Here is a 24,211-nt window from a genome sequence, read left to right as displayed (position 1 = left end):
TTTCTTCCTAGTATTGATGGCCTTTACGATTTGGCATGTTTTTGCAGTGGCTGGTACCAGTTGTTCCTTTCCATGTTTAGTGCCTCCTTCAGGAGCTCTTGTAAGGCAAGCCTGGCAGTAACAAAATCTCTCAGCATTTGCTTGTCTAAAGGATTTTATTTCTCCTTCACTTATGAAGGTTAGTTTGGCTGGATATGAAATTCTTGGTTGAAAATTATTTTCTTTAAGAATGTTGAATATTGGCCCCCACTCTCTCCTGACTTGTAGAGTTTCTGCCAAGAGATCCACTGTTAGTCTGATGGGCTTCCCTTTGTGGATAACCCGACCTTTCGCTCTGGCTGCCCTTAACATTTTTTCTTTCATTTCAACCTTGATGAATCTGACAATTATGTGTCTTTGGGTTGCCCTTCTTGAAGAGTATCTTTGTGGTGTTCTCTGTATTTCCTGAATTTGAATGTTGGCCTGCCTTGCTAGGTTAGGGAAGTTCTCCTGGATAATATCCTGAAGAGTGTTTTCCAACTTGATTCCATTTTCCCCCTCACTTTCAGGTACACCAGTCAAATGTACATTTGGTCTTTTCACATAGTCTTATATTTCTTGGAGGCTTTATTTGTTTCTTTTTACTCTTTTTTCTCTAAACTTCTCTTCTTGCTTTCTTTCATTAATTTGATCTTCAATCACTGACACCCTTTCTTCCACTTGATTGAATCAACTATTGAAGCTTGTGCATGCGTCTCGTAGTTCTCATGCCATGGTTTTCAGCTCCATCAGATCATTTAAGGTCTTCTCTACACTGTTTATTATAGTTAGCCATTCATCTAATCTTTTTTCAAGGTTTTTGGCTTCCTTGCAATGGGCTCAAACATCCTCCTTTAGCTCGGAGAAGTTTGTTATTACCGACCTTCTGAAGCCTACTTCTGTCAGCTCGTCAAATTCATTCTCCATCCAGCTTTTTTCTGTCACTGGCGAGGAGCTGCAATCCTTTGGAGGAGAAGAGGCACTCTGGTTTTTAGAATTTTCAGCTTTTCTGCTCTGGTTTCTCCCCATCTTTGTGGTTTTATCTACCTTTGGTCTTTGATGGTGATGACCTATAGATGGGATTTTGGTGTGGATGTTCTTTTTGTTGATGTTATTCCTTTCTGTTTGTTAGTTTTCCTTCTAATAGTTAGATCCCTCAGCTGCAGGTCTGTTGGAGTTTGCTGGAGGTCTACTCCAGACCCTGTTTGCCTGGGTATCACCAGTGGAGGCTACAGAACAGCAAGTATTGCAGAACATCAAAAATTGCTGCCTGATCCTTCCTCTGGAAGCTTCGTCCCAGATGGGCACTGGCCTGTATGAGGTATCAGTCAGCCCCTACTGGGAAGTGTCTCCCAGTTAGGCTACATGGGGGTCAGGGAACCACTTGAGGAGGCAGTCTGTCCGTTCTCAGAGCTCAAACACCATGCTGGGAGAACCACTGCTCTCTTCAGAGCTGTCAGACAGGGATGTTTAAGTCTGCAGAAGTTTCTACTGCCTTTTGTTCAGCTCTGCCCTGCCCACAAAGGTGGAGTTTACAGAGGCATCAGGCCTTATTGAGCTGTGGTGGGCTCCACCCAGTTCGAGCTACCCTGGCTGCTTTGTTTACCTACTCAAGCCTCAGCAATGGCAGATGCCCCTCCCCCTGCCAGGCTGCTGCCTTGCAGGTCAATCTCAGATTGCTGTACTAGCAGTGAGCAAGGCTCTCTGGGCGTGGGACCCACCAAGCCAGCCGTGGGATATAATCTCCTGGTGTGCCATTTGCTAAGACCATTGGGAAAGCACAGTATTTGGGCAGGAGTTTTCCGTTTTTCCAGGTACAGTTTGTCATGGCTTTCTTTAGCTAGGAAAGGGAAATCCCCCAACCCCTTGTGCTTCCCAGGTGAGGCGATGCCCTCCCCTGCTTCGGCTCACCCTCTGTGGGCTGTACCCACTCTCCAACCAGTCCCAGTGAGATGAACCAGGTACCTCAGTTGGAAATGCAGAAATCACCTGTCTTCTGCGTCGATCACACTGGGAGCTTGCAGACTGGAGCTGTTCCTATTCAGCCATCTTGGAATAGACCCCAAATGTATAATTTCACAACAGAGCTAATATACAATTATTAGTAGTATGTTTTACATTCTACTTTACACAGTCTGTGGAATACAGTGTATATTTCACACAACACATCTTATTTAGGACTACCAACATTTTAATTGCTCAGTAGTCACATGTGACTAATGGCTGTCATATTGTACAGGACACGTCTAAAGTTACAACTTTCAGAACTTTTGGTCACCTGTCTAACTGTCTGTAAAAATATGGAACACATGAAACATCTGTATTGCCTGTCAACACACGAAACACCTATATTTCTCACCTCCCCCACAAAACAAGTTAAAATATTTTTTTTTTTCCAAATTAGGCATTTCTTTCTTTTAGATATCTCTCCTTTTCAAGAGCAGTGTGACCATTAGTATCTTACTGTCCCCTAACCAGGAATAATAAGAACATAAATAAAGATGTTATTTATTGAGTTTTTGCTCTGTGCTTTTGGCTAATTGCTTTCATATGTGTTTCATTTCAAGTTGGTTTTATATACACACGTTATTATATCTTATTTCAAGATGATTTTACTTCAAGCTCTCTCTCTAAGGAGACCACACTCCAAAAAAATATAATTTATTAAAAGAAATTCAGGAAGAGTTTGTTGCTCTCAAGTAAAAACTAGGAAAATATTGCTGTTTAATTTTAGTTCTACTTGTCTTTACAATTAAGGAAGTGTGGATGCTACCGTAATTCAACTACACAGTATTTATAGGCATTGCTGTAAACTATTTGATTATGATGCGTGACTAGAAACACATAATTTTGTGTGCAAAGGTTTGTTTATGTCAAGCTGGTATTTAGAGGTCAGGGCCCATTTCTGAATCATTTCCATAAGAATATAAACTTTAATTTAAAAATTAATACCAATTTATATAGGTCAATCTTAGTATTAAAAAAAATTCCAGAGAGTGACGATTTTTCATAGTAATAACTTTTGGGGTTTTTTGTTTTCTTTTGTTTTTGAGACAGTTTTGTTCTGTCACCCAGGCTGGAGCGCAGTGGTGCGATCTTGGCTCACTGCAACCTCCTCCTCCCGGGTTCAAGTAATTCTTCTGCCTCAGCCTCCCAAGTAGCTGGGATTACAGATGCGTGTCACTATGCCTGGCTAATTTTTGTATTTTTAATAGAAACAAGGTTTCACCATGTTGGCCAGACTGGTCTCAAACTCCCGACCTCAAGCAGTCCACCCATCTCAGTCTCCCAAAGTGCTGGGATTACAGGCATGAGCCACCATGCTCGGCCTCACTAATAACTTTTATAACAAAGTGTTTAACATTTTATGTATTAAACATTTTCAAGAAATTTCATGCTTGGGATATTGTGATATTATATAAAATAAAATAAATGTTATTTTAATAGGGTAATAAATAGAGCATTAAAATGACTTGGAAAGAAAATAAGAACAGTTACCCTAGGGCAATAAGTATTCTGAAAGTTGTTGCATTTATTTCATTTTCCACTTTTTAAAAATTATCTCAGAAAAGCTGTTGAAAAATTACCATTTTAATGGAGATTTTGAAAATATTTCCTTAAACTCTTTCCTTGAGCTTTTCCTTAATAGTTCTGAATATGTATCAGGTTTAATTCTAATACTGACATCTAGAATTAATTTTCGCTTTATATTTATATGTTTTAAGCTAGAGTAACTTTAATATCTATAGCTTACCTTTTGTTTTAGAAAACTAAACCCTGATTAATAGGGCATCTTGTACTTTTGTGTTGTAGGTACAATTACATTTTCTACTATAAGAAGGAAATGTGATGATTATGAGGATGACACAGATCAAGATCAAGCACTCTCCTGTCTTGATTCAATAGCAGAACAATCTAGCATTTTTGATGATGCAGACGCGTGTAAGTTTATTATGACAGAGTTTCACTATTAGTTTGCATAAATCCAAATCATCATTCACTTTTGAATGAAATAGTTTACACGCATAATACATACCCAAATTTGTATTGCATATGTCTGTAAGAATTTTAATTCCGTATTAACTATATGTAGCGTACATTCTGGAGTTCCACTGCTATTAATGTCAATAGTATCAAAATACTTCAGCTAGAAGAGTGCCCACTCTTTCATAATTGTAAAGCTTTACATATTTTTCTGTCACTATACAAAAGCATACAGCAAATTTCTGATAAAATATTAATGAGTGTATTGTTTTAAAAATGTAATATGCATTGCTTACTTCAATATAAGAGATACTAGCAATCTTCCTCATATGCCAAAGAAACTAAACACCATTTTTCCCCCTATATTATAAAACTTTATTTGAATGCTGTTCGATATCATGTCTTTTTAGTACAAGTTCCAAGGAAAATAAGGTGATGAGGAGTTGGAATACTCAGGGCACGTTTCCTGGAAATGGGTGAATGAGGTTTTCTTTTATGGGTGAATAGCAGGGATGTAAGGCCTTAGTAAAGAAAAGTGGCTCAACAGGGGCAAACTTGTGGAGACATTTTAAATGTTATACAAAAGAAGAAATCTTTATTGAATGAATTTGTATTAGATAGCATTCTTCACAGAAACAGAAATGATGGAGTGTGTGTGTCTGTAGTTGTGTGTCTGTGTGTACTGAGAGAGAGAGAAAGATTTGCAATTGACACCATTGTGGGAGCTGGTAAATCTGAAATCTGCAAGGCAAGCCAGCAGGCTAAAAAGTCAATGTCAATGTTGCAACCTTGAGTCCAAATTCCCCAGGATAGGACAGGCAGGCTGGAAACTCAGACAGTATTTCTATGTTACAGTCTTGAGAAAAAATTCTTTCTTTTTGGGGGAACATCAATGGTTGCACTTAAGGCCTTCAACTCATTGGAGGAGGCCTACTCAATGGAGGATAATTTGCTTTACTCAGATTATACTAACATAAATATTAATCACAGTTCTAAAATAGCTTCACCGGAACATCTAGACTAGTGTTTGTTCATACAACTGGGCAGTATAGCCCAGCAAAGTTGACACATGAAATTAAGCATCACTGAATCCATGGACTAAAGAGTGGTATTTAGAAATATTCAGAATGATTTGGAAGAGAAGTTGGGCCAGTTAGACTACTGCAATGGCAAACTGAGTTTAAAGTGAAGACAACCAGATCTTTTATGATGATAGTGGTGGTGGAAATATAGAAATATCACTAAAGATGAGAAATATTTCAGAGACTAGCATTGGATGACTGTCCTTATAGAAGATAACGAAAAAGGGTATTGATTCCAAAAAATAATAATAGAGTTTGTTTGTATTTTTGTCAATAGAAAAAAATAAGACAGAAATTCAGAAACAAAGAAAAAAGTTTGGGAGACTGTAACACTTAGCAAAGTTTTGTACTTCCTGATGTTGATCTGACATCAAGACATTTACATAGCAATATCCAGTTGCCAATTGAATCTTTATAGCTGAGACTAGGAGAAAAACAATATTAACATGGGTTGAAAAGGTTTAGGGTCTCTTTGAGTGAAATCATGCAGGTGAGACAAAGGAATAGATAATTGCTGTAGATGTGTTATGCTAAAAGTTAAATCCTCAGTAATATCTAGGACAGAAGAACCATGAAGGAAAACCTTCATGAGGGTTAAAGTGTTCAGAAGAGTTTGAAGGAAAATCAAAATATTATGATTTTATGTTAATAGGCTAAAAAAGACTGATCTCTGATAAACATACTAACCTACATATTAACAAGTTGAAAGATAGATTAAAAGCTAGGAAAAGTGTACCTGACAACATTTAAGGTATCCCTAGTTCTTCAGACAGGCCTTTTCATATCCTTACTCTCAGACAGAATTAACTTTTCCCCTATAATAACATGGATCCTTTTTTAAAGACTGCTCCACAGTATATTTATTTTCAATTGAGAAATCTTCTAGCTTTCTTCTCATCAAATAAATGAAAGCAACACCTAAATCAGAATGTTTTAACCTTCCGAATAAGAAAATATGAAAGATAATGGTAACACTTTTAATGAGAATCAGATCAAAAGAGGCAATCTCATGCATTACAACAGAAATTTAAATTGATAAAAACTTTTTGAAGAGAACATTTATAGTATGTTTAAACTTTTAATAATTTTTTATCTTCTTCAATCCAACGATTCAGTCTAAGGAATTTGTTAGAATATTCAAAGATATACAAAAAATACAATATTTAAGAATGTTTCTTATGTGATATATTGAATAATTGAAACTAAAGTTTTAATAGTGAATATTTTATGAATAATATAAATGTGTATATTTTTATGTACATATGAATGTATCAATTATGTATATTGTATACACCCCACTATATTTATGTGTGTATGTCTATATATCTGTATCTTTCTTGATATTTTAAACCTTGAATTTTATACAAATATATTAAGTAGCTGTCATTTTGTCATGAAATTATGAAGAACTTCTATCTTGATGCTATTCAGGAGTTTCTAAAATCACTATAGTGAATGCTATTGATTTTATAATTAGAAAACTATTTTAAGTTGTTTAAGATTCAGAGTTAAAAAACAATCATTATTTTATTGGTGTTTTCATCAATAAATCATTCACCAATCCCACTCTAATCAATAAATCATACTCAATGTACATGTTTAGCACTGTAGGAACTAAATCAGCTACATCACAACACTGCCACGTGTGATAGTCACAGTAATTATAAATAATAGTTGTTATTGCCCCTGCGATGGTTAATTTCATGTGTCAACTTAGCCAGGCCACAGGGCCCAGATATTTGGTCAGCTTTATTTTTAATGTTTCTGAGAATGTGTTTTATGGATGAGATTAACATTTGAATCCATGGACTTTGAATAAAGCAGATTATCCTCCATAATGTGGTTGAGCTTCATCCAATCAGTTGAAAACCTTAGTAAAATAAAATCTGACCTACCCCAGTATACTTCAGATTTTGGGTTTACCAAGTCTCCACAGTTGTATAAGCCAATTTCTTAAAATCTCTCTTTTTTGCTGTCTTCTTTACACATCCTGCTAGTTCCATCTCTCTGGAGAACCATGACAAATATAGTCCCTGTTCCACAAGTGGGCAGACTCTTGAGATTCTTTGCCAAAAGTCACAAGCTAATGGTGGTCACATTGGGATTTGAACCCTGGTCTTATAACTCTGAGTCATTCCACTGATCTTTGCACTAACAACAGAGTCATGAAGCAATCTCCTCAGTCATAGCTAATGTTTATTTCTAGAATTATTTTCTCTGTGAGTTCAGTATGGGTGAAAACATTGGAAAGGCCCAGATAAATATGCATAAGGTACCTAGAAGGGAAAACACTTTTTTTCATTTTAAGAACTTTGATTTATTTTTGAGAAGTCACATTTAAATGTCATAGAAGCACTCAAAGTGCTTTTATAAAATTGAAGGAGCAAATGTGAGCAGAGGCTTCCTTAATAATCTCCCATCAGTATAAATTTGGTAACCTTATTTTCTGCACATTTCTGCTTTTAAGGAAATAAACTGATTTCTGAAAAATAAACAAGTACAGGAGTCAGTTCAAAATGTGGAAATAAATTTGCCCTCAAGAACTCCTCATAGTTATTTGGAATAAGAACTCAACTGGGTCTTATTAATTATAACTATTTTTTTCTCTTTCTCCCTCTTACTAACTGTTTACTTTAAATATCTGGATTGTTCTCAGGTCCACCAATCTTATAAGTATTTTAGATACCTAAGGTGTTGAAACAGGATGCAAAATAGTACAATACAGGATGGTACAGAACAGTGCAGTGCAGTAAAATACAATGTCATGCAATACAATCCAATACAAAGCTACAAATGCCATACAGTGCAATACAATACTACACAATACGATGCTATTCAGTGTCATACAGTGCCATACAATACAGTACAATGCAATGTAAAACATATACTCATGAAAAACATTTTCAGTAGAGAGAAACACTGAGAATTCCACTAGTTTGGGCTTCTTATTTCATAGATGAGGAAACTGAGGCCCAAAGAGGTTAGCAATTTACCTAAATAAATTAATCTAGCATAACAGTTCTTGAAATCTTTTAAACATGATAATACTGATGTGAATATGTATACAATTTACTGAAATTGGAGGACAATCTTAAACCATGACCTAGTTCAACACAGGAAAACAAAAGAATATCAAAGTGGGAAGCTGAACAGAGAGGAAAAGCAAAACGAAACAAAACTGATTTTGATGGACGTAAAAAACCTTTTTATGAAGGGCCTGGTAGATGAGGATTCCAATTTTAGCTGGAGGGAGTATGGTTTTGGTTATCATCAGGGGCAGAATTGCCTGCTTTTTAAAAATATTAAGGAAGCAAGATATAAAAATAATTGTGTCACGACTTAGTCTATGCCCCTTTAAGACTTTCCTTGGGCTAAATTCTTAGGATCCTTTTTCAAATTTTCAGGAAACATGCAGTCTCAGTTTCCTGACTTTCTCCTTATACTAGATTCTTATGGTCCTGGAAATGCAGCATTGTGAATTGTAATGACTTATTTAGATATATCTATGTACAAATACATGAATAGTTTGTCAATGAGAAAAAAGATTGGTTATTTCTTTTTGAAACATTAATCCTTAACTTAAAAGTAAAACATTCCAAAATTAATTTTATGGAAGAACTCAATGAGTTACTGGCATAGGTATAGGGCCAGGAGCTTGTACAGGACATTCTCTTGGCCATGCAAGGATGGAGCTTCTCTTATTCCTCACTAACTGTGATAAAAACAGCTTCCCACCCTTTCTTCAGCTGTCTTGACAAAAAGTCCATTAAAAAAAAAAGATTGAAAATTATGTCTGTTCATGATTCTCAAATGTGTATGTTAAGTATGGTATTCTGAAGTCTATATTTAAAAAGTGGTGTTTTGGTTTGTTTTTCAGATGATAATTTTCACAATTTAAGATTCTGGTATAATCTTGAGATCCATAGCACTCCTGGACCACCCATAGACATTATGGAACTGACATGTATTGCTCTGGTAAGTGCCCATTACATGTTCATAGACTCCGTCATTTTGTGAGCAGTTAGACCTTTTGTTGTATAGTAAATTACTTACTATCCCTAAAAACGTCTGTATCAGATGATTGTATTAAGATAAATTAGTCAATCATAACCATTTTATTTTTAAATCTAGTACTATGGACTTAAAATGCTTTTGGAAAACATATTTTAGTTATATGTTATCTTATCGTGACTGCATTGATTAGCATTCTATCTGTTTCAAGAGTTACTAAAGCAAACTTACCCTTAGCCTACATGTTTGTTCACACATAGATGATAAAAACAGGATTGTGCTACTAGACTCTTTCAGCCTTGCTTCTTCCTGGTTTCTACAGCAGACCTTTCACTTGGAAACATATTTGGAGCAACTGGCATACATTTGGGGTTTCCATTAATACTCGGAATAGATTTGTCTGATGTGAATTACTAAAATGTTACTAAATTTGTGTCCAAAATTGTTTAATAAAGTTAAATATTGAGTCTTATTTTAAATGAAACATGAGGACAATATTGCTATTAATAATGTTTTAATTTCCTTATTGTTAGTGCTCAAGTATTTAAATTGATAATAATAAATGTTATTTTTATTTTTAAATATGTGGATAGATTTCTTTATAGAATTGATTACTTAGAATCTTGAACTTTGGCTCCAATAAATAGAAAGTAAAAAAAGAAAAGATTTAAAATATTATAAGTTTACAAATTGATTATTTGCCCACCTGATTTCTGGGTAAATCTCCATTTAGGCATAGAAGATGAAAGATTAAAATTTTGAAATGTGCTCAAGTATACATTGCAAAAGCGTTATCTTCTAAGTGGAAAATTATTTAATATGACGGTAGGATCATTTCACTCAATGAAAATGTCTTATTTCTGTCAATTGGTTACCACTGCAGTGTAAAATCTTCCTTAAAGGTTATTTTAAAATATACATTAAAATGTATCCCTTTATCAACATGTAGAGAAAAAAATTTAAATAGGCTTTGAAAAAACTAAGTGCATATGTAGCACCTCAGAAAAGGAGAAATTGACTTTCTTATTAACTATATGCTTAAAATATGAATAAAGATGACAAAATATGCAAAACAAACATAAATACAATTTTAAAAGAAATTATAGATGGCCAATTGTTGCATCTTCTCATTAAATGGTGTATAACGTACCTTTTTTTTTCTGCAAGAGCTATTAGTCCTTCAAGAAAATACTGATAGAAATTGAGATTTTTATAGCTCTCAACCTTAAAAGGTGAAGACTGTCACACAGGCTGAGAAATACACACCATCAGGGTACTTTATGTGCATATGTAAGAAGACTGAGCAAAAAGCAAAAACAAACAAAAAACCAAAACCAAAAAACCACTACTTATCTCTTTGAGAAATTTCAAATATGTTTTCATTTATGAAATTAAATTTGCATATACCCTTTCAGGAATATATTATTTAAATAAATAATGTACTTTTGAATAATGGCACTTGTTCATTTTTCATCAAGGACTTGCCCCTCCCCATGTATATTATAATGTAATCCTAATTCAGTTTGTACTGATTTCCTATAAGTATTCAATTTAAACCTCTTTTTGTTTTGGCACCACAGTGGGATATGTGTAACTCGTCTTATGCACATATATATTTCTAATTGCTATCACTATTGCTTTTATTATTTGTTATGAACAATTAGCATAGTTATTTCATAAATATACTTAAATAATATTATTTCATGTTCCACTTAGATTAAACACAATTATTGAGTCCCCTTTTCATTGAATAGTTTTACATTATAATACAGGAGCGAAACCTCTTAACACATAACAGCTGCTAGATAGTTCGCTTTGTTACTATAGACAGGTTTACTGTATTAATTAAATGTTCACATTTAACTGAGATTTGTTGAGAACGGACATCTTTTTCAACTAAGTTTACCAACTTAGCCTATCGTGGCTAGTGATGTTGCCAAATTATTAAGTTTTCTCACGTTTCTAGTCATAATTGTTGAAGGTAAAAATGTATTCCCTCTTTAACTTTCAGACATGAAGATTTATTTACTAGAAATAGTATGATTTCTTTTAAATAATGCCATCAAATGAAACCTTTGTCCATTCTTTGAAGAAGATGCTTCCTGACTACTTTCAGAAGTATACTGAAATTGTGGTCCTCACTTGTATATTATTTCCTAATATTATTGACTGCATATTCTGTTCAGGTGAATCATTTGAGAAATACTTTATTTAAACTTTATACTTCCAGATGTGGCAATGGTTCACTCAAGATACTAAGCCATCTCTTATTTTTTTATCTGCATCTCAGTTTTTATTATATTCAACTCAATTTCCACATTTTTTCTAGAAATGAGTGATTGATCAGAATCTCTCTAAAATAGGGTTCATGTAAGAAATACAATCTTGAAACACATATATTTGGTTACTTCTTACTGCAGGTTCCAAAACCAGATTACATTTTCAGTAAATAATACTTGTTTGTTAGTAGTCCTTTCTCTGTTGGTATAAAGTATTTAGGATTTCCTTTGGAAATTTTAACATATAATAGCTGCTGTTCCATTTTGTTTGATCTCAAAAATCTCTTGTATTTTATATAGTTCGGCTATGGGAGAATGATGACAATAACCCGCTGTCTTTCCACTGACACTCAATCACTCTAATATATAGCACTGAGCTGTAAACATGTTGTGGAAACAAAACTTAAGTGTTTGAGCAACTCTTTATATAATTTACGTTTTAAACAGCCATAGCCTTCAAAATACTTCATTGTCAGTGAAAGTTGCATGATCATTTACTTCTTTCTGAGCTTTTAATTCTATAAACAACCTTCAACTAAATTAACTATATTGTTAATAAAGAGATCCAGAAATATCTCCACAAACTAGCAAAAGAGAAGCATAGTTGAAAACACTCTTAATCCTCTTGGTGTCAAACATAAAAGCATCCATACAAAACAACACAAGTGAGACCAGGTGTGGTGGCTTATGACTATAATCCAAGCACTTTGGGAGGCCAAGGTGGGAGGCTTGCTTGAGCTCGGGAATTTGAAACCAGCCTGAGCAACATAGTGAGACCTTGTCTCTAGTAAAAAAACAAAATAAAAATTTAAAAAACACGTGTGAGTTGCCAACCATTTTTAAAAAGTTTTTAGTTTTAGCCTCCATAATGTATTTAATGTTTTTAATGTATTTTCTTCTTTCATCCTTTTTTTTTTTTTTTTTTTTTTGAGATGGAGTTTTGCTCTTGTTGCCCAGGCTGGTATGCAATGGCATGATCTTGGCTCACCGCAACCTCTACCTCCTGGGTTCAAGTGATTCTCCTGCCTCGGCCTCCTGAGTAGCTGGGATTACAGGCTTGGGCCTTCATGGCTGGCTAATTATGTATTTTTAGTAGAGATGGGGTTTCTCCATGTTGGTCAGGCTGGTCTTGAACTCCCAACCTCAGGTGACCCACCCCCTCCTCAGCCTCCCAAAGTGTTGGGATTATAGGCATGAGCCACCGCACCTGGCCTCTTTCATACTTTTTATACTTTATTTTTCTAGATGAAAGATCATATATCATAAGGTGTTGTCCATGACATTGAAATTTTTCTTCCTCATTAAATGTTGAGGAAGCAAAATTAGCATTCTGCTTTTAATTTATCCTGATAAGTTGTAAAAAATTCTTAAATACTATTTTTTAATCCAGAAAATATATCTCATGGTCTAATTTGAGTTAAATACAAAAAATGTAGATGTCGCTATGGAAGACCATTTTGATTAATGTTGAAAACACTCATATACAAAAATATTCTATAAAAATTAGAATTATGGTAAAATCTCATCTCTAATCTGCCTATACTCTATTTAAAAAAAATTTAAAGTACTTGTTGGCTCCCAAAAGATATAATGTTCTTCCTAAAATTATAGAGTTAATATACTTGGATTTAATATCTACATTAATTGCCAGAATATTTCCTGAATCATTTACTTATTTGTAAATTCTGAATTGATTTTGTGCATAATGTCTATGGCTTTAAAGGTCAGCAATAATTAGCCACTTTCACTTCAACTGACAGTGGAATCAAGGCCATGCCTAGAGTTAAACTGTCAACTGTCTGCACTTCACTGAAGTGCCTAATTAAAGGGAAAAGGATGTGTGTTGGAGAGGGTCTGCTGTCCAAACAAGGTGCTCTGCCAGAAGGAAAGATGCATTTATTCTCTCTTTCTCTCTCAGTCTCCCTCAATCCTCCCATTCTCCCTCCATGCCCTCCCTTCCTCCCTCCCTCTTCTCTTCCCCCCGCCGCCCCCCCACCCCCCGCACCTTATTTCTCTTTATTTTTTCATCTAAGTCATCTCTGGTGGCCAAGCTCTGTGCTCTGAAGGCTGATTCCTTTTCTAGTGTTCACACATACAACTTTTCCAGTAACGACTCTGTATAGAATTTCAACAAACAAAGCTTTTCAGGAAATTTTTACTCCAAGTTAAAACAAGAATGCTGACCTGTATTTACAGAGTATCTAGGTAGTCATAATGAATTCCATTGACTCTCCTTGGTCATAATTACTGACAATGCTGTTCTGGTTAGATACGATGTTAACCAGTGTGATTTGCAGAAATGACATGGAAATAGAGATTTAGCTATTTACTCTTAAAAAACAGAGAGTGGGATAAAGAGCTGATTTTAGAAGCCAAACTTAGGTTTGTCTTTACTTTCTGGTAAACTCAGTCAGATTCTGTTCCCTCTCAGGTCAGATTCAACTCCTCCTCAGTGTTCTCATGCTCCATTCTCCCGGGTGTTATGGAGAGGTTAAAAGGAAACTTAGAGGGCATCCTGACTCCAAGTTCAGAGATGGAGGGAATTTGGTCCTTACCATCTTGTCTTGACATCTGCAGTATAAAAGTCTTACTGGCTAGTCGTTGAATATCAAGGGGCTTTCCCCATCAAATTTCATGTAGCCCCAAAGGGGCACAGCAGAACATCCTTAAGGTTTTCTAAATTCCAGTGAAAAGTCACTGAAGTAGCTGAGGTAGGACAGGAATTTAGGAGGAAGTTTAAGTCTTGGGTAAAGTGTGTGTTTGCTGTCTGTTGCCACCACCAGCTGAGGAAAACTTCATTTATTCTTTCTTGGTTATTAACAGTGGCTAGGCAAGTTTTCTCCAAAAACTATGGTTTATATCAGAACAATAGAATCAAAACAGTAAAATATCTGAAAAAAGAGTATGTTGAAAAAACTAGACGAACTTTCTTTTCCTTGCATTCAGGGTATAGCAATCCCACCCAGCATGCAGTGAGTTTAGAAAGCTTTAGCACTGGAAATTAGGTGAGGGTAATGGAGTGAGGTGACCTAGGTTAATATGGCAAACTATCAGCCTATTGTACCTGATGAGGAAAACTTAGCATTAGCTCTGATGGAAACAATCTAATTTGTGATTTTGTGGGCAAGTTCAAATTTTACATAATGAATAAAGACGTCATTTTAAAATTCATATCTTACCTTGGACATTTTGAGATGAAAAATTATGATTACTTTGAGATATCTCTATATTTCTGAGTGAAATAGTGTTCAGGAGATAGAAAGGAATGGGTCAGGTAAGAAAATCATAACTGTCCATTCCTTCTCATGTAGGCCTTTAAGTCAGGAGTATATTAATTAGTTGAAATCAACATCACAGCTATCTGAAAGACCATTATTTCAATTAAAGTTCACAATGAACATTCCAAAGGAAAACAATTTTTGGCTACTCTGTCATTATGACCTATTCATGCCTCTGCCTTCTTCCATAAATGCAGATGAAGAAGAATTGACTGAACATGACATTGGATTCATTTATGCAAGTTCAAACACCTGACATGCAAAAAAAATCAAGGCAAATACCCACTCACTGTGTCAAGAATTACCCCCTGGGGTACCCCATACCCCATGATTATTAAATCTTGTGTAATATATCTTAAGCACTGTTTGCTTAACTCGTGACAAACAGTCTTCAAAATGGCTTGCCTACAGGGTCATTCAGAGTTAACATTTTAATAATTCACACACATGCATATACATATATATGTAAGTATACATATATATGTAGAGAATACATATACACACACATATACGGCGGTGGGAGGGGAGCGGAATACTATCTTAAACGGTTAAGCAGGAGGTTGCTTCCTAGGGATCACTCCTTGCAATTAGAAATATTTCTGTTGTTAATAGTTTTCCTTTCTCTCTCAAGGTTATGGGGTGTGTCTGAATACAAATTAATAAACTTTAGGCTTTTCCAGTGTTTTCTGGCTTTTTCACAACTCCCAGGTGCCTATTAATGCATCCTCAACATACATGTCCCCCAGTCTGGCATTAGCAAACCACCTTGATTGCATCTCAGCATTCTATACATTTCAGGTCATATGATGGAGGATTGGGCACTGGGGTGAGTATAAGGCATGACGTCATTAGATACAGTGTTGTACAGATGGAAATAGCAAAAGAATGACAATGGTGTTTCTAAGCATAGCTGTCTACATGGTTTATTTGAGTTCTGACTTTTCAATTTAGGAAAATTATTGACCCAGATTATAATGATCACTTCCTCTCAATTACATGATACTTTCAAAATACCCATTAGTTCAGTTTGTTTACTGACTTGGTAATGTTTTCAAATTGAATAAAATTAAAATTGAAGATTTCCTCAATAATATGCCTTACTTAATATTATTGTGTGTTTTCTCCTCAGAAATAATCCTTTTATAATGAACTCATGATTATCTTCTGAGAGAGAGTATGGTGAAAATACTTCATGTTAGTGCATATTGAATTGTCGTTGACTCAATTCAGTGGTTATGTGGAAGTAAATAATCTTTATTTATTCTGACCAAGCAGGAAATGATGAAGTATTTAGTGCACTCAGTGAATTACACTTTTTCCTCTTAGAGTAGGTATGAACCAGCAACCAAGTGACAAAGTGATAAGGCAATAAAGTCTTTCTCCCATCTGAAACTGCTGTCTTCACCCAGTAACTTTCAAGTAAGGAGGCAGGCTGAATTAACTGGAGACTTTTAAACTCCTTCTGAGTTAGATTTTTACATAGTTGCTTTATTATTTAGTTAAAAGTTGTGATTATCCAAGATACCAGACATTTCAATAATTCCATATATTATATAATATGTAATATATAATGTATAATATGTAATAATTTTAATATATAATGCATAATAGGTATATACATACACACAAACACTAAATCATCTCATAAATTGCACATTTTATTTTCTAATGAGTATTTACTGAATATCTCTGATATTCCTGATACTGTTCTAGATGCTAAAGAACAGTGATGAACAATACAAGCAAGGCCCCTATTTGCATGGAGCTACCATTCTAGTGGAGTTAGAAAACGAATAAAGTAATTGAATTGGGATGTTTCCTGGGAAGTTCTCCTGTTACCCTGGATTTTCAAATGAAGTCACAAACCTGAGAATTATCTATAGATAATTATATTTCTTATATATAAAGAAATATAACACATATATTTGTGTTATGAAAGTGGTTGCTGTGCCATTTAAGACTCTCTAAATATAATATTCAGAGTATATCTAGCTGGTACAGCAAATAAACCCTAAATTTGCAATGGCTAAACACAGTAAAAGTTTTTAACAATTGTAACATTCTAGTGAATGTGTCCCTGGTTGGTGGGTGGCCTACTCCCTGTTGTGATTCAGGGAGCCAGGGTTGTTCCATCTTGTGATTCCTTCCTTTTTAGGGACTCAGAGGTCCCTACATGTAGCTGGAGAAAAAGAAAGCAGAGAGAAGAGAATTTCCAATAGTTTTAATGGCCTTGACATACAGGTGACACACCACTTTCACTCACATACAATTGGAGAAAACTAGTGACACAGCTAAGCCCAGGAGAAAGAGGCTCTGGGAAATGGAATCTCTAGTTGGACAGCCACTTCCAAGTGACATCTTCATGTCATGAAAGGGGAACTTGGGATTTTAGTGGAGAGATATTGCAGGATCTGGCCAGCAGCCCGCAATGCAATGGAGCTCTCTCTTTGTTCCCAGGTGGATCGGCAGGTTAAGAAATAATAGACACACACAAGATAGTGAAAGCTGAGTCCAGGGGGGTCACCACCTTCTGGTCCAGCGGTGCCAACAATGCACTGGATATGCCAGCATTTTATAAAGTTTAGTGAGGGCGGGGGTAGGTCAGTGAGGGATTTAGGGTCATTTGATTATGAGGTGAGATGGTCACATGGGGATGAAGTAATTCTTTAACATAACATCCGTATGCAGAAGTACAGTATACAGAGATAAGAATTTACAATATAGTGTGTGCATCAGTAATTTCTAACAGAGCCTTAAAATAGAAACACAGTATTTCCATAACCTATGATTAGCAAAATATTAATCAGCAGTACAGTTACAGCAAAAGCTGGTTACAAGCAATCCATAGAAACAGGACGTGAAGCTAGACAACCGGTTAGACTAGAAATTCTCAGAAGGGAGTATGCCTTAACCCTGAAGAGGCCTAGAAGAGCAGTGGCAAGATGAGGGCATTTATAGCCCTATCTTATCCATATGGACAGGTGCCCCCCATGCATCCGTTTATAGGCTCTCCATGAGGGTTGCATTCCATTCCCAGAGCTATGAACATCTGCTTTTCTGGGATAGGAATCCTGGTGATGTGAAACCTCCCTGACTGCACATCCATTCATAGGCTCTCTGCAGGGGGAAGCATATCATGTGCTGTTGGCTCATTCTGGCAGTCCAACCTGGCATTGTCTTTACACAATCCTGCATGCAATTTTGTATTTACAATAATCAGGAGCATTTCATCTTTTATTCCATAGCAATAGTTTCAGGGGGTCTCCCTACAGAGAGATGAGGTTTCTGGCACATCAAGGGAGGGGAGAAATCTTTAGCCCATCACCCATTTACAGCTCATATCTGTGGTGGCCAGAACAAAAAGACAGTGAGAGTGTCTTCTTTAAGGGGAGGAAGCTGACAGTTTAATGCCCCTGGCTCTCAGTGAGTTCCTACCAATAGAATGGACCACAGAGAGAGGGAAGGTGGTTAGAGTGAGAGCAAGATGCACTTTCATCAGCACAAGTCAAGATGTAGCAGACCAAAGTGAATTTGACGTAATGAAATAAGGCTAGGCTTGAGCTTATCTGAAAGGACCCAGCCCAAGAAACATTCTTCTAGGGTGAGAAGACTCCTGGAGAGTCTACATGGGGGTAATTCAAGATAGAAGAAGGCAAAAGGAACCTATATACTCACCTGGATAAGATCAGGTAGTACCAATTAAGTAAGTGGGTATTGTTCTTCTACCTGTCATCCCATTTCATCCTGCAACCTGAAAGAGCCAGCCACATCAGCACCATGATCATAGGAGAGGAAGCTGGAGCAGAGGGTTGAAAAGAGCAGGCCATGTTTACCTCCTTCCTCACAAGCAGTGTGCAAAATTCCCAGACAGGCCTGAGGGTGAGGATGAGGTGCCAGAAAGGGAGGATCAGGAGCAGACTTCAATTGTATGTGAGAAGAAAGTGTTGATTGATTTGAGATTTCTATAAATACCTCAAAGTTAGACTCTTCTGGCACTGGGAGCCACCTTGAGATAATAATAGGGCTGGAGGAAGGCAGCTCCTTCAGGGGTTTGGATAGCAGTAGTGAGAGACTTCAGACTGCACTCCACTAAGGTTAGTCTATCCGGTGTACCTGTTATAATGACAATAGATGACTGAGGTAAATTTAGACAGTGATAATTCTATGAACAAAAATATTCCAGGGTAACATTGAGGGTGGCTTGAAGACTGTGGCAATGCACCCAACCAGAGAGACCAATGGTGCAGAAGCCCTCAGAACAAAATGAGCTCGGTGGGAAGGGACACAACGAGAAGGAGCATAGGCAGGCCAGAAGCAGGGAAGAGGTAGAGAGGCCACAGCTGGACAGGAAAGGTTGCAAGATTGATGGGGTGGGAGTGGGGCTGTTACTTGTGATTAGAGTTTTTGAGGTGTTTGCAGGGCCAGATCTCCTGGGGCCTCAAAAGGCAAGAAGAAAGATTTTAGTCTATGTGCATTTAGCCAATAGAGGGTGTAAACGAAATGAATGACCTGATTTAATTTATGTTTTTAAACTTCTCCGTAAGTTCCTTCCACTGTAAAAAAAATAAGCATATAACTTATATATATGTGCTAGGTGTGGTGGCTCACACCTGTAATCCCAGCACTTTGGGAGGTGGGTGGATCATGAGGTCAGGAGGTTGAGACCATCCTGGCTCACACGGTGAAACCCCGTCTCTACTAAAAATACAAAAAACTTAGCCGGGCGTGGTGGTGGGCCCCTATAGTCCCAGCTACTCAGGAGTCTGAGGCAGGAGAATGGTGTGAACCCAGGAGGCAGAGCTTGCAGTGAGCCGAGATCGCGCCACTGCACTCCAGCATGGGCAACAGAGCGAGACGCCATTTCAAAAAATAAAAAAATAAAAATGAAAAAACAAATAATATGTATGTGTATACATATATATACATAAATGCTGAAAATATCTAATATTTGTTTTAAAAGTGTGTAGGTATTCAAACTTCCTCTGAAAATCTTTATAATTTGCAAAATTCAATACAACTGTTTTTATATATTTAAAAAGAGTATTCCACTTCTACATGAGCGGTTAAATGTTTTAATTATTTTCAATTTCAGCATCTTGTGAATGTCTTTTCTGTTTTAAAATTTTTACTTGTATTTCACGGGATTAAATATGCATTATTTAGTCCTCTTACAAAGGAGTCTGAGAAATGGAAGCAATTTCTTTAAACAGCCATTATGTTTGCTACCATATTCTTAAGTACAAGCCGGGAAAAATATTGGATACCTTATAAAAGAATGCTTTCTATCATTAAACCTAAAAGAGCCCATGTGAAGATGAAAGAAAGCTTTAGAAGTCATCATGTAATGTTCAGCCATTACTGTTTTACTTGAGTTTCAAAAAAAAAAAAATCAGTCAAAACTGATTTATGTTTCATTCTGAACACAAATTAACTTTAAAAGCCTGCTCATGAAAATGGAGGAATATGCCATTTGCAAAATAGACACCAGCCAAGTATTTCAAACGTTTTTATAAATAAAGTATTCACAGAATTCAATGGACTGTGTGCTTCTCATTTAGTAAGAGTTCTTTATAAAATAAAATGGAATGTGAGGTAGCAAGATAACTTAGCCAAAACAATTAATATTGTTTTAAATACAATTTTAATGTTTTATTTTGTATGTTATTTTCTCAAAATGGTTATGCATTTCTGTAATCATACAGATAACCTAAGAAAGTTGTTTCAAGAATAAACATGAGTTTTGCTCATCTTATAAAATGAGAGATAACAAAAATTTCTTCTCTTTAACTTACTGAACATATCAAATACTTTAAAGATGTAATTTTACAACCTTAAGAAATATTGATATTTAGAAAAGCAATATTCCCTGAAATTTTGAAGATATTTTGGCAGGTGGATATTTAAAATATAAATTATTCATTATGTTTAAGGTGTCATTTAAGTTTTTCTGTTTAAACCTAGAAGAAAATAATATCCAAACAATAATGAAATTTAGAAATCATTTTTGTAAGTATAGTTACATTTGAGATACTTTCTACCATACTAGAAATATAGTACAGTTAATTAGAAACTTAAAGCTTTTGACTATAGTGAAACATTTATTTCTATTGAGTCTTGCTATTTTCAAAACTCCAAATAATGAGATTCCAGAGATTTTCAAGAGATTGCAGTACTGGTAATGCTAAGCATTCAACAATTGCTCTCTGGAAGGCTGCTCTGTGAAAGATTTTGAGGATGTGTCCAGACCTACTGAATAAGAGTGAAGTGATCAGTTAATAGTATTTGTCATGGATGTTGCAAGGATGCCAAGGAGGAGCTGTGATTTAAGTGCTCCATAGACACCATCCATATTTCCCACTCGTAAGATCTGGCCAACTGTAGAATGTTATGACACTTTGGTAGCACGAGAGCATGGTCTCGTTAGATAGGTTGTAGTTTACACAGAAAATAGTAGGTTTAATGTGATTTTGTTCCATTTTGTTTGTAAGACTTATATATGTAATAAGACCTCAGGTAGTTCTATATTCCAATATTTATTCCTCTTTAGACCAGAATCTAAATCTAAATCTAATGTGTAGGTCTCAACAGGTGAGTGAGTCAAAACTAGCATTATTTTTTTCAGGAAATAGAATTGAATAAAAGGTAGTAGAAAGAATCAGAAAATATTACATGTGATAAATGCAGGGATTGTTTTGTAAAACTTTTGTGATATGTATATGTGAACCATATTGTGATATAAAACAAATTATTCTGGGTTGTGGTTAAAACATTTTGAAACTCAGTGGTTTAGATTCTAGCATTTTTACTTCTATGACAGGCTATAGCATTCTGTTGAATGGACTCTGTTCTTCTCTGAATAATGTCTGAGTAGTAGACCAGGACAAATGTCTAGGCCAAATGTGTCATTTCCATATTCTGTCTTAAGCCCTGAGCAAAATCTCTAGGCTCATATTGGGTTGATAGTATTTGTTACCTTGGCATACCCTTTTTTCTAGTTGTTCTTATTTTTGACCATTGGCAACTTACTTGGAGACCAAGTCCTGTATCAACTTTATAAAATATGCCAGGTTACCCAGGAAATTAGTCACTGTTCAGTATTTTACGTTTTACACTTTTATTTTTCCTTCTTTATAATTATGAGCATTGAATATTTTGCTGTAGATGTTTAAATGCCCACTTATTTTAAGAATTCATAATTCTAATATCTCCAGAAACCATTGTAGAAGACTATTTTTTCATTGCATTTATAATCAACATTGATTTCTAATAAGTGATATCTGCTCTAATCTAATTGTTACTTTGTATATATGCTTGGTTTCCATCTTTCTTCACCAGACGTTGTTTACCACACTAAATGTTGTTTCCATTCCTCTAAAATGTAGCATTCCTCCAACTCATTTATTTATTAGAGGTGATCAGGCAAATATTCTCAGCTAGGCCCTCGGAAACAGCCATAGACAAAGCTGTAATATCTACCTTGAAGATATGTTCCCAGAAGCTTAGTAAGAATTTTTTGTCACCCCTGTAAAGTAATTTGATAAATTTCATAACAGCTCCATGTTCTAAAGTACGTTTATTACCAAGCTTTGATTTATAATTGAAATGCTCAACCTTCTCCATTTCTTTAGGTTAAAACATTTAGGCAACTGGAATTTGTTAAAATTGAGATACGTCCTGTCTACTAATTATCTTTACTACATTTGCTCTAATTATAGCTTTTGACGTACTGGAGATCATGGCTGAAATGGGGTGCATTACAAGTCATTAGCCAGGATGGGTCAGTATGAGGATCAGGAAATATGTTAGAACTTAAAGAGTGCCTTCCAGAGCTAAGACAGTGTACCTTGGGGGAAGGACAGGACAAACAAGAACAGAAGGAAGAAATCTAAACAGAAAGATGTATCATCAACATAATTTGACTTTTTAGTTTAGATTGTCCCTACTACTTGATGCAAAGGTACGTTGTTACTTTAAGTGTTTCCTTTGAATCATCAGCAGCAGCAGCATCATGTGGAAACTTTCTAGAAATATAAATTTCAGACCCCATCCCAGATCTACTGAATCTCTGGGATGGAGAAGGGGTGTGGGGGAGAGGTGGATAAAAGTCTGTCTTTTAGCAGACTCTGCTGGTTATTCTTAAGTGTGATAAAGTTTGAGTACCATTCCCAGAGTAAACACTGAAAAATGGACCTCATAGAAATAATGATACCAGTGAAAAATACATTTTAAATGTAATTTTACAAATAGTTTTCATCTGTTTAGTTACATGGATCTCTGTGTAGTATTTGCTGTTGAAAAAAATAAGGTTACAATTTATCAAGGCTAATGAAAGAAAACATGTAAGAGATTCAAAGCTAGTGAGATGTATTCAACAGTGTATCAAGGAAAAAAATAAAACAAATGGCCTTATATTATGTAATAATTTCCTTTACATTTCCTTTCATAGTATAATGACACCATGCTGACACTAAAAGGTGATTACATATTTGTTGTATAATTCTAGGACAGCACTTCCATTGAAATACCTCTCTCTAATCCAAAAGATAGAGCTCTTCACTTAGATGTGCAGTTAACGAGTGCTGCCTTTAATGGTGATAATGAAATTATCCTGAGTCCACTACAGTGCACCAAATATGTTGTATGGTATTCTCCAGCAACTACAGGCTATAGCAATGAAAGGTATGGTTTCAGTGTGGCATTATATTTCATTGTTGAACCTTAGAAATTAACCTTTAAATTTTACTTTTTCTTACACGATAATCATTAAAATTACACTTGCTCATAGTTTTAACTTTGTTTAATACTAGTCCCTGAAAACTGTACTGATTTAATTGGAGTTAGTTTTTGCTTGCTTCAGTGCAAAAATAGTAGTTATCAGAATATCAAATTAAATAATTTCTACATTTCTCCTTTTACCCCCTTTCACTCCACTTTTTACTAAGTAAACCTTTATGGATGCAAAAGCTGAACCAAATGAAAACAATTGCATGAGGACTAGGGATTAAACTTTCAATTTTGTTGATGAAAATTCATATATTTTGCTTCTTAATTAAATACAAATAATTCACTTGGAGGACATAGAGGAATTAAAGTAATTAATTACAGTCATAATGTCCTACAATAAATATCTTGAACTTATTTCTGCTAACTGAAATTTTGCATCCTTTGACCAGTCTCTCCTCAAAGTTGGTGTCCCCTCCGCCTCCCAGCCCCTGGTAACAATAATCATTATACTCTCTGCTTCTGCATTCAATTTTTTTTTTTATTGTTATACTTTAAGTTCTAGGGCACATGTGCACAACGTGCAGGTTTGTTACATATGTATACATGTGCCATGTTGGTGTGCTGCTCCCATTAACTCGTCATTTACATTAGGTATATCTCCTAATGCTACCCCCTCCCTCCCCGCTCCCCACAATAGTTCAGTTTTTTAAAATTCAACATATAAGTGAAATCTGTCTTTCTGTGCCTGGCCTGGCTTATTTTATTTAATGTAACATCCTTTAAAATAACTCTTATTGGTGCTTCAAGTACAGTTTCCTACAATAGAAACCAGTAA

At 35.5% G+C, this 24,211-nt stretch overlaps 1 protein-coding gene across 3 annotated transcripts in view; it reads left to right on the top strand.

Annotated features, from left to right (window-relative positions):
• Positions 1-24,211, top strand: part of CFAP47 (cilia and flagella associated protein 47) — a 446,504-nt gene that overhangs the window by 321,133 nt on the left and 101,160 nt on the right. For all 3 annotated transcript variants that reach the window (XM_031660417.1, XM_031660416.1, XM_031660418.1), the window contains exons 50-52: positions 3,832-3,960; positions 8,962-9,059; positions 23,156-23,331. In XM_031660417.1, coding sequence (XP_031516277.1) covers positions 3,832-3,960; positions 8,962-9,059; positions 23,156-23,331 — 403 coding nt within the window. The remainder of the gene's footprint in view (positions 1-3,831; positions 3,961-8,961; positions 9,060-23,155; positions 23,332-24,211) is intronic.

This window comes from Papio anubis, chromosome X (genome assembly GCF_008728515.1).
Source record: "Papio anubis isolate 15944 chromosome X, Panubis1.0, whole genome shotgun sequence".
Taxonomy (NCBI): Eukaryota; Metazoa; Chordata; class Mammalia; order Primates; family Cercopithecidae; genus Papio; species Papio anubis.
Note: the sequence above shows the minus strand (reverse complement) of the source record. Positions and strands in the feature narration are given on the sequence as shown.